Raw genomic sequence first — 12,060 nt, 5'->3', positions numbered from 1 at the left:
AACCACATGCACCCATTTAATTTTTAAGTGTATATTTAAGTATATTCACATTGCTATGTAATAAATCCCTGGAACATTTTCATCTTCTGAAAGTAAAACTCTATACTCACTAAAAACTAATTTTTCTCTCTCATTACTCCTCAGCCCTTAGCTACCATATTTCTACTTTCTATTCAATGATTTAAACTATTTTAGATAGTTAATATGAGTGAAATTATACACTATTTATATTTTTGATTGGTTTATTTTGCTTAGAATGTGGCTGGATCTCCTTTTCTGAAAACTGCATAATATTTCACTGTATATATATTTTCTTTATCCATTTATTTGTTGATGGACTACTGACTTGCTTCTACCTCTTGGCTACTGTGAATATACTGCTATGAATATTTGGGTGCAAATATCTTTTGGAAATTTTGCTTTAAATTGTTTTGGATATATATTCAGAAGTGGAATTGCTGGATCACATAGTAATTCTATTTCTAGGTTTTTGAGGAACCTCCATAGTGTACTCCATACTGGTTGTACCATTTTACATTCCTAACTGCAGTACACAAAGGTTCTGCTTTCGCTACCTTGCCAATACGTATTATTTCCTGTTCTTTTGATAGTGACCATCCTATTGGATGGGAGGTGATACCTTATTGTGGTTTTGACTTGTGTTTCCCTTATGATTATTGATGTTGAGTACCTTTATATTCTTGTTGGTCATTTGTTTATTCTTCTTTGGAGAATTGTTTAACTCCTTTGCCCATTTTGTAAACAGGCAGGTTGTGTTTTCTTTTATTGTTTTTGAGCTTTATATGTTCTTTTGCGTGTGCGTAAGTGCCCACACAAACACACACACACACACACACACACGCGGTATTGACCCCTTCTCAAATATACCATTTGCAGGTATTTTCTCCCATTCCATAGGTTTGCTTCATAATTTGTTGGTTGGTTTCTTTGACATGAAAAAGTTTTTAGATTTTATATTGTATCATTTGTGTATGTTTGCTTGTACTTTTCATGTCACATCCAAGAAATCATTGCTGAATCCCATATCCTGAAGCTTTCCCTCTATGTTTCTTTTAGGATTTAGATTTTAGGTCTTCAATTCATTTTTAAATCATTTTTGTGTATGCTGTAAGGGGTCTAATTTCATTCTTTTGCATGTGGGTACCCAATTTTCCCCAATACCACCTATTGAAGAGACTGTATTTTTCATGTTGTGACATTTTGGCCATATATGCAAGGGTTTATTTATGGGCTCCCTATTCTGTTCTGTTGGTCTATACATCTGTCCAATCTACACTGTTTTGATTACGATTGCTTTGTGTAGTACGTTTTGAAATCAGGAATTATTAAGCTTCCAACTTTTTTTTAGAGATTGTTTTGGCTCTTTGTGGTCCTTTGAGATTCCATATGAATTTTAGGATTTTTTTTCTTTATGCAAAAAAATTCCATTAGGATTTTTGATAGGGATTGCATTAACTCTATAAATCACATTGGGTGGAATGAGCATTTTTAAATGTTAAGCTTTCCATTTCATTGGTACAGAATGTCTTTCCATTTATTTGTATCTTCTTTGATTTCTTTTAACAATATTTTGTAGTTAAGTGTATAGAACTTTCACCTCTTATCTTTTTTTTTAAAGGATTTATTTATGTATTTGAAACTCAGAGTTATAGAGAGGCAGAGGCAGAGGCAGAGAGAGAGAGAGAGGTCTTCCATCCGCTGATTTACTCCCCAGATGGCTGCAACGGCTGGAACTGGGCCGATCCAAAGCCAGGAGCCAGGAGCTTCTTCCAGGTCTCCCATGTAGTTGCAGGGACCCAAAGACTTGGGTTATCTTCCACTGCTTTCCCAGGCCATTAGCAGAGAGCTGGATATGAAGAGGAGCAGCCAGGACTCAAACTGACCGCATGTACGGGATTCTGGCACCACAGGTGGAAGCTTAGCCCAGTACGCCATAGCCCCGGCCCTGAGATTATTTTCTTAATTTCTCTCTCTCTCTCTTTTTTTTTTTTTTTTTTGACAGGCAGAGTTAGACAGTGAGAGAGAGAGAGAGAGACAGAGACAGGGGTCTTCCTTTTGTTGGTTCACCCGCCAAATGGCCACTATGGCCGGTGTGCTGCGCTGATCTGAAGCCAGGAGCCAGGTCCTTCCTCCTGGTCTCCCATGTGGGTGCAGGGCCCAAGCTCTTGGGCCATCCTCCACTGCCTTCCTGGGCGACAGCAGAGAGTTGGACTGGAAGAGGGGCAACCGGGACAGGATCCAGCACCCCAACCAGGACTAAAACCTGGGGTGCTGGCGCCGCAGGTGGAGGATTAGCCTAGTGAGCCGCAGCAACGGCCCTCTTAATTTCTTTTCAGGACTGACCATTTTAAGAGCATAGAAATGCATATGATTTTTGTGTGTTGATTTTGTGTCCTGTAGCTTTGGTGGTAAAATTGTTTGTTAGCTGTAACAGTTTTGTATATGTGTGTGTGTGTGTGTGTGAGAGAGAGAGAGAGAGAGAAAGCAAAATCTTCAGGTTTCCTAAATTTAAGATTATATATTCTGCAAACTACCTGGCTTTTATTTCTTTTCTATTTGGATGCCTCTTATTTCTTGCTCTGTCTAAATGCCCTGGCTCACACTGACAGTACTATGCTAACAGTGATGATGAGAACGGGCATCCTTGCTTTGTTCTTGATCTTTGAGGAAAAGCTTTCAGTTTTTCTTCTTGGATATGACGTTAGTTGTGGACTTTTCATTTATGGCTTTTTAATATGTTGAGGTAATTACTTTCTGTTTCTAATTTGTTCAGTATTTTTATTGTTAATTGGGGTTAACTTCAGTCAAATGCTTCTTCTGTTAACAGTTGAGATAATCATGTGGTTTTGGTCTTCTGTTTTGTGAATTTAGTGTGTTTTATTGGTATTCTTTTTCATTTTAAAAACTTTTAAATTATTTACTTGAGAAGCAGAAAAGAGAGAGAGAGGGAGGACAAACAAAGGGAGTGTTCCTGCCTGCTGGTCCACTCCCCACATGCCTGTTATGGCTGGAGCTGGCCAAGACTGAAGCTGGGAGCCAGGAATGCAGTCCAGGTCTTCCATGTGGATGACAGAAACCTAATTATTTGAGCCAGTGCCTTCGCCTCTCAGAGTTTGCAATGGCAGGAAGCTGGAGTCAGATCTTGGAACTGAACCCAGGTATTTCTGTGTGAGACACTGGTGTCTTTACTGCTGTGCCTTTTAGTACTTTAAAGATGTCATTGTGTTTTGGTTTGCTTAGTGTCTGAAAATAAGTCTACAGTCATTGTGATTTTTGTTCTTACGTAAGTAATACCTTTCCTGTGACTACTTTTAGTATTTTCTCTTTTTCCCTAGTGTTCAACAATTTGATTATATTGTATCTTGGCTACTCTCTGTCTCCTGCCCTTCCTTCTCATCTTTTCCTATCCACTAATTATACCATTGTTATTTCATGTGGGACTTAGGATTTTCCTCCCTATTATTTTTTTAAGAAACAAATTTTCCTCTTCAAGTGACTTATCTGCTTTTATTCCTATCCAGTGAAATTTTCATTTCAAGTATTTTATTTTTCATTTCTTAAATTTCCATTTGGTTTTTTCATACCTTTTACCCCCCAATGCATCTTTCATTTTCTTTAATATCTGTGAGTACATGGAGGCATATTATTTTTATAGGCTATTTATTAATTTCACCATCTCTATTGTTTCTGGGTCTATCTTATGTTTTTTCTTCCTCTTTATGAGTTGTAGTTCCTGATTCCTCATATGTCTAGTGATTTTTGACTATTTTTGACACCATTGATTTTACATTTGTTAGCACTAGATTTTGTTATGTGGGTAGGGTCCATCTGGCCCACAGGCCATATGAGGCCCATGAAATCATTTGGTCTGGCCTTGCCAAGGCAATTGCATGTGAACCCAAAATTTAGTATATCTATTGCAAGCCGACTTTTAAGTTGATAATTTTGTATATCCCATGAATGATGTTATAAATATCCAAATGGCCCTTGGCAGAAAAGATTCCACAGCCCTAGAAAGGCTTGTTTTGGTAAGCAGTTGTTACCAATATGGATTGATTTGATGTTTTTGAGGCTTGTTTCTAGGTTCCCCTAGGGAGAATCTGGAATAACCTTTATCTTTCTCGGTAATATAGTCTCCTCTCTGAAACAAGGTCATTCTGAGTTCTCTATTGAATGAGCTTTGTATTCAAGGAGTCCTTTCAACTCTTGCTAGTGGGAAAGATTCCCAGCATTGTGAGACCTCTGGGAATTATGCTTTTTATTGCTCCCTGGTCATTTTTTTCCGCCTCCTTTAGGAAATTGGTTTTGCTGGGCTTTGAGGAGATTTTGTTAACATGCACAGATTGGCATTTAGCCAGATACTCAAAGAAACTCCATGGAGATTGCTGAGCTTCTTTCTTTGTATAATGCCCCCCTCTTTTAGAAAACTTTTATTTAATAAATATAAATTTCAAAAGTACAACTTTTGGATTATAGCAGTTTTTCCCCCCATAACCATCCTCCCACCTGCAAAGCATCCCATCTCCTACTCCCTCTCCCATCCCATTCTTCACTAAGATTCATTTTTAATTATCTTTATATACAGAAGATCAACTCTGTACTGAGTAAAGATTTCAGCAGATTGCACCCACACAGACACATAAAGTACTGTTTGAATACTAGTTTTACCATTAATTCTCATAGTACAACACATTATGGACAGAGGTCCTACATGGGGAGCAGGTGCACAGTTACTCCTGTTGTTGATTTAACAATTGACACTCTTATTTATGACGTTAGTAATCACCCGAGGCTCTTGTCATGAGCTTTCAAGGCTATGGAAGCCTCTTGAGTTCACCAACTCCGATTTTATTTAGACAAGGTCATAATCAAAGTGGAAGTTCTCTCCTTCCTTCAGAGAAAGGTACCTCCTTCTTTGATGGCCCATTCTTTCTGCTGGGATCTCATTCACAGAGATCTTTCACTTAGGTCATTTTTTGCCAGAGTGTCTTGGCTTTCCATGCCTGAGAAACTTTCATGGGATTTTTAGCCAGATCCAAATGCTTTAAGGGCTGATTCTGAGGCCAGAGTGCTGTTTATGCCCTCTCTCTCTTTACTCTGTAATGCAAATTCTAGTTGCTTCACTTTCTTAAACACCAATCTGGTTCTTCAACTCATCTGAATTCCTTGGTTCCCTTTCTGTTCTTCACATCCTGTGTTAGGTTCTGCCTTATCCTCTAGATTGGACACCTCGGTGATGGAAGGGTTCATCTAATTTTTTCCCCCTTTTTTCAAGATCTCAGTCCAGGAATGCCTGTTACACAAAGTGTGAAATAGTTGTGTCCTATATTTTGTTAAATCATCTAGTGATTTACATCTAGCATAATGTTTCATCCTGTTACTCCCTCATTGCCAGAAGTGGAAATTCTGCCACATATATTTAAATCTCTCAAGTTGTTTCAAGTTTCAGTAGCACTTGATATGGTCAAATTATTACCTTCTTGTGCTTTATGACCTCATTTCTTTTTTTCTTTTTTTAAAGATTTTATTTATTTATTTGAGAGGTAGAATTACAGACAGAGAGAGGGAGAAACAGAGAGAAAGGTCTTCCATCCGCTGGTGCACTCCCCAAATGACTGCAAAGGCTGGAGCTGAGCTAATCTGAAGCCAGGAGCCAGGATTTTCTTCTGGGTCTCCCATGTTGGTTCAGGGGCCCAAGCCCTTGGGCCATCTTCCACTGCTTTCCCATGCCACAAGCAGAGAGCTGGATTGGAAAAGGAGCAGTGGGATGCCGGCACTGCAGGTGGAGGCTTAGGCTACTACGCCATGGTGCTGGCTCCCATCTCATTTCTTGAATATTGGTGTCTGTTTTGTTTTGTTCTTTATTTTTTATTTAAGATATTTTCTTGATGATTTTGTCCCGAGTTCTCACGGCTTTAGGCTCTATTTATGTGCTGATGACACCAAAAACTATATGTTTACATCAGATCTTTTCTGGGGTTTACATATCTAATTGCTTATTGGAAATTTACATTTTGTTGACTAGAACTGAACCTATCAGATTCCTCTCCAAACCATTTTCCTGATGCTGCTAGCCAGTAAGTGGCATTGCTTTCTGCTTATTTGCCTATGCCAAAGGTTAAGAGACAAGATCAATTTCTGTCATAATCCCATATTTAATCAAAACACATTCTGTTGCTGCTGTCTCTTTTATATACTGAATAGTTCATCTTCCATCCATTCTTACTGCTAGTACTGAATTACTATACATTTATATTTTGAATCAGCTCCTGGATAGTTCTCCTTCTCTGCCCTGGTTCACTGAAAATTCTTTCTCTGCATTTCAGAGGAAGTGATCATTTTAAAATAAAATTTGTTAACATTCCCAAGGCTGTGTTTTACCTAGGCCTGCTTACTTCTGCATGCAGATCAGTTTTACTTTGTGCTTCAGTCATACTGAATTATTTTTCCTATGTTGAACATGCTATGTGTAGTCTCAGTTCTTGTTTCCAGATATCTCCACATGGCAGATGGATGATCTAACAAAAGCAAAAACAAAACAAAACAATGACATTTCTGTATGGCAAACAGTCAAATAGACCACAAAACTTAAAACATGTAAGTGAGGTCAAAATACAAATGAAAATATTTGTAACCTAAAAAAAGGCTAATTTCCTTTGTATATAGGATAAGAAAAAGATTGACAGTAGGAAACTAGTGAAGAATGTGAACAGGTAGCATGGTTTCATAGCCATATGAAAATAAGTTCATCTTCACTCATAATATAAATTAAATCTACACAGAGTTAATAAACTGGATCAAATCCAGACAATTTGATTAAATACCCTATTGTGGTGGAATTGTGGGAAAAGAAGCTGTCTCATATATGGAAGAATAAATTGGTATAAGCCCTGTGGAGAACAACTTGCTAATCTCTATCAATATAGTAGATCCCTTTGTCCAAGGGAGATAACATTCTAAGACTGTTGTGGATGCCTGATACCACAGATAGTGCCAACCCTATATATATTGTTTTTTTTTTCTATACATACTTACCTTACTTTATAAATTAAGTACAGCAAGACATTAACAATAATAACTAATGAATTTGAATAATTGTAATAATTTTACTATAATAAAAGTTATGTGATCTCTCTTCCTCAAAATATCTTTTATTTCACTTTTTCACTTGAGAAGGCACTTTATGGCTTCTCTTTTGCATGTCTAAAATGCTAGCATCACTACTCTTATACTTTGGGGCCATTTTTTAAAAAAAGGTTTATTTATTCATTTGAAAGGTAAATTAGAGAGAGAGAAAGATAGCTTCCATCTGCTAGTTCATTCCCCAAATGGCTATAATAGCCAAGGCTGGGCCAGGACGAAGCTGGAGCTGGGAACTCCATCCCAGCCTCCCACATTGATGCAGGGGCCCAAGCACCTGGGCCATTTTCCACCGCTTTTCCCAGGTTATTAGCAGGGAACAGGCCTGGCAGTGGAGCAGCTGGGACTTAAACCTACACTCATATGGAATTCCATTGTCACCACCACAATGCCAGCCCTGGGGCCGTTATTAAGTAAAATAAGGGTTACTTAACAAAAGCACTTTAATATTGTGACAGTCAATCTGATAACCAAGAAATCTACTAGGCGATGGGTAGCATACACAGTGTGGATACTTTGGGCAAACAATGATTTATGTCCCAGGCAGGATGGACTAGCATGGAGTGAAATTTAATTGTGCTACTCTGAATGTCGCACAGTTTAAGACTTATGAATTGTTTGCTTCTGAAATTGTTCATTTAATATTTTCAGAATGCTGTTTAAGGTAGCTGAAGAAATGAAAAGAGGAACAAGAGACAGGGGTGAGGGGAACTATTATGTACCTGAGTATTTGTATAGATAAAAATTATACCATAATGTAATCAACAATTGTAATAATTACTAATAGTTATGATAGTGATCTTTTTAAAAGTTAACTTATTTGAAAGGCAGAATTACAAAGAGGCAGAGGCAGAGAGAGAGAGAGAGAGGGGTGGGGGTCTTCCATCCACTGGTTTGCTCCCCAAATGGCCACAATGGCCAGAGGTGAGCTAATCTGAAGCCAGGAGCCAGGAGCTTCTTCTGGGTCTTCCATGCTGTGCAGGGGCCCAAGGATTTGGGCCATCTTCTGCTTTTCCAGGCCATAGCAGAGAGCTGGATCAAAAGTGGAGCAGCTGGGCCTGGAACCGGCACCCATATAGGATGCCGGCATTCAGTCAGTGGCTTTACATGCTATGACACAATGCTGACCCCATGATAGTGATCTCTTGTGTTAGTTATATCACATTATTGAAATTATGTCAATCATGATGAGTATATACTTATATATACTTGTCAGTGTAAATTTAATTGCAATTTTTATTTATATAAAGGGAACAAGTTTCATGTGTTTCATAAAAATCTTTTAAAGATTTTTTAAAAGATTTCTTTCTTTCTTTATGGAAAAGCCAGAATTACAGAGAGAGAGGGAGGGAGACAGAACCAGAGAGAGAGAGAGAGAGAGAGAGAGAGAGGGAGGGAGAAATCTTCCATCTGCTGGTTCCCTCTCCAAATGGCCATAATGGCCAGGAGCCAGGAGCTTTTTCCAGGTCTCCCACGTGGATGGCAAGGGCCCAACACTTGGGTCATCTTCAGCTGCTTTTCCCAGGCCATTAACAGGGAGGTGAGTCAAGTGGAGCAGCCAAGATGTGAACCAGTGCCCATATGGGATGCCAGTATCATGGGCAGTGGCTTTACCTGCTCTCCCATATATACAGTTTGAAGAACATAATAATTCTTCCTACCCCACCCTCCCTCCTTCTTCCAGCCTTTCTTATTTTTATTTTAATTATTTAATTGCAGTTTCTTTTATATTTGTATGCATGTGTATGCATGTGTGTGTATTCTCTTGACCTCATAGTTTCACTTCTGGAATTTATCCTATATTAGCCATGTAAGAATTGACTTACATGTAATGTTATTCATTGCAGCATTGTTTTTATAACAAAGGAGAACCTAGAAGTCTATAAGTAAAAGAGGGCAAGTAAGATATGCTGTGTCTTTGTAATGGAACAGGATGTAGCTATTAAAAAGAATGAGGATGCTTTTTGTGTGCTGGTGTTGTAAAAATCTCCAACATAGAACATAGGACTATATATTATATTATTCATGTGTAAAGAAGAGTGTGATAACAATGCTATACTGTGTTAAAAATGGAAAGGATGGGGATTAGGAAGGTATTCATATTTGTATAAAGGTCTCACAAGAAAGTAATAAAAGTTTGGGGGTGCTGCTGGGCACATGTGGAATATGAGTGGAGGCAGACTATTTACACCTTTTTTGTATTTGATTTTTGAGCCATCTGAATATATTGCTTATTAAAAATAGAAATCTTGTAAAAGGGCTTAAAGAAAATATTTTCTTTTTCTGTACAGTAAGCTAAAAAAGCTGAGTGAAGACAGTTTGACTAAGCAACCTGAAGAAGTTTTTGATGTACTAGAGAAGCTTGGAGAAGGGTAAGTATAAAAAATATGAAAGTAGTATTCAAATAATGACAAAACAATTAAAAATACTTTGTGACATTAATTTTTCAACTAGAGTATATCAGCTTGACTTGAATAGTAATAGCAATTAAACTTGGCAGTCAGCAGGAAATTTTAAAGATCATATTGTGCTAGATCTGGTAATAAGTATTTTTCAAAGAAGTAGTCCATATAAAAGGGAAAACCTAGAGTTTGAAAGGGTCTCTAGGTGGTTTAGTTCATTCTGTCTGACATTCTCATTAATAGGGTTGAAAGATTTTAACTCTGGACATTTTTTTAGGACCTTGGGCTCATTTTATTTGGGAAAAGGTATGTGAATAGTATGTCTCAATGAGGAAACAACATGTGTAGGCAGAGGAATAATGACATGGCTTCAAAATAGCAGTAGAGAAATGTTTCATACTGAACACAGAAAAAGGTAGGGAGCATTTAATGCAGTGGCATACAAGACAGCTTCAAGAATAATAAAAGATGCAAAATAGAATTAACAGCAGCTCAGCAAGAACAAGAAAAGGAAATAGAGAATACAAAAATGTAATATAATAAGGTAAATGTAAGATGGATGAAATGAAATCAGATCATCACTAAGTGTCACTTTGGCTGTCTTCTGCTGCTTTCCCAGGTGAGTTAGGTGGGAGCTTAATTGGAAGTGGAGCAGCTGGGTCTTGAACCAGCACCCATATGGAATGCTGGCATGGCAGGTGATGGCTTAACCTGCCGTGCCACAATGCTAGCCCCTCTATGAACTTTTAAAAGTACCGTCATATATCCTTGCATTCTTCCTTTTTTTAGGGTATATTTATGGGCAGAGAAAAACTACAATTGTTTAAAAGATTTATTTATTTGAAAGACAAAGTTTTATATATATAAATATATATATAAAGTTTTATAAATATATAAATATAAATATATATATTTAGAGAGAGAGAGAGAGAACGAGCTCTATCTGCTGGTTCACTCCCCAAACGGCCGCAACAGATGGGGCTGGGCCAGGCTGAAGCTAGGTGCCAGGAACTTCTTCCCAGTCTCCCATGTGGGTACAGGATCCCAAGGAATTAGGTCATCCTCTGCTGCTTTCTTAGATTCATTAGCAGAGAACTGGATCGCAGTTGGAGTCCTGGCTCTCGTATGGGTTGCCAACATTGCAGGTAGTGGCTTAAACCTACAAATTCTAAAAATTCCAAAAAACCCCCTACAAATTCTAAATAAACTCTTACAGGTCACATTTTCTGATTACAACCTAAATTAGAAGTAAGTAACTAGGGTTGGCGCCGCAGCTCACTAGGTTAATTCTCTGCCTTGCGGCACCGGCACACCGGGTTCTAGTCCCGGTCGGGGTGCTGGATTCTGTCCCAGTTGCCCCTCTTCCAGGCCAGCTCTCTGCTGTGGCCAGGGAGTGCAGTGGAGGATGGCCCAAGTGCTTGGGCCCTGCACTTGCATGGGAGACCAGGATAAGCACCTGGCTCCTGCCATCGGATCAGCGCGGTTTGCTGGCCGTGGCGGCCATTGGAGGGTGAACCAATGGCAAAGGAAGACCTTTCTCTCTGTTTCTCTCTCTCACTGTCCACTCTGCCTGTCAAAAAAAAAAAAAAAAAAGTAACTATAATATTGACAAAGATATGAAATTGGAAGACATATTCTAAAATAACCCGTGGATTGAATAGGATATTACAAATTATCTAGAAACCAGTGAGAAGGAGGATACATTGTACCAACATTTCTGCAGAAAACAGCAAAACTTGGTAGGGGGAAAGACTTAGTTTTAAATTCTTTCATTACTGAAGAAGAAAGGTGAAAAATTAGAAACTTAGTGTTTGCTTAAAGAAATCAGAAAAATAATAAAATAAAAGAAAAATTAAGAAGAGAGAATTAATAAAAGAAAATGCTTTGATTAGTGAAAGAGAAAACCAAAATTTAAATGATGAACACAAAAGTTTGCAAACAGATAGATAAAACACTTTAATCTCTTCTGATGTTGACAAAACAAGTTAGAGTAAAAATGTAGAAGACTTGGAATAATAAAGAAAATATGACCATTGATAGAGAAGTGATTTGAAGAATTGACTACCATGTGCTGCTCTATAACAACTGATTTAAAAATCCAAAAGAGGGGCTGGCACTGTGGTGCAGTGGATTAAACTGTTTGTGGTGCTGGCATTCCATATGAGCACCAGTTTGAGTCCTGACTTTTCCACTTCTGTTGCAGCTCCCTGCTAATGTGCCTGGGAGGAGCCACCTATGTGGGAGACCTGGGTAGAGTTCCTGCCTCCGGGCTTTGGCTTGGCCTGGTAGAGAGTGAACAATAGCTGAAAAGATCTCTCTGCTCTCTCTGTCCCTATAACTCTGCCTTTCAAATGAATAAATAAATCTTTAAAAAAATCCAGAATCAACTGAATATTTCCTAGTAAAGTATAAATTATATAGATTGACAGCCAAAGTTAAAACTTAAATCGGTTACCACAGATAACATAGAAAGGTGACTAAGTGCTAATTCAAAAAA

The 12,060-nt window shown here is 38.2% G+C and overlaps 1 protein-coding gene across 3 annotated transcripts in view; it reads left to right on the top strand.

The window, feature by feature from the left end:
• The window catches only part of STK3 (serine/threonine kinase 3), a 321,260-nt gene that overhangs the window by 34,534 nt on the left and 274,666 nt on the right, over positions 1–12,060 (top strand). For all 3 annotated transcript variants that reach the window (XR_016236531.1, XM_008255787.5, XM_089336371.1), the window contains exon 2: positions 9,453–9,533. Coding sequence is in view for 1 of the 3 variants with exons in the window: in XM_008255787.5 (XP_008254009.3) it covers positions 9,453–9,533 (81 nt within the window). In the remaining 2 variants the exon portion in view is untranslated. The remainder of the gene's footprint in view (positions 1–9,452; positions 9,534–12,060) is intronic.

The sequence above is a fragment of the Oryctolagus cuniculus genome, chromosome 6, assembly GCF_051225735.1.
Source record: "Oryctolagus cuniculus isolate XC-2025 breed Fujian yellow rabbit chromosome 6, ASM5122573v1, whole genome shotgun sequence".
NCBI classification, from domain to species: domain Eukaryota; kingdom Metazoa; phylum Chordata; class Mammalia; order Lagomorpha; family Leporidae; genus Oryctolagus; species Oryctolagus cuniculus.
Note: the sequence above shows the minus strand (reverse complement) of the source record. Positions and strands in the feature narration are given on the sequence as shown.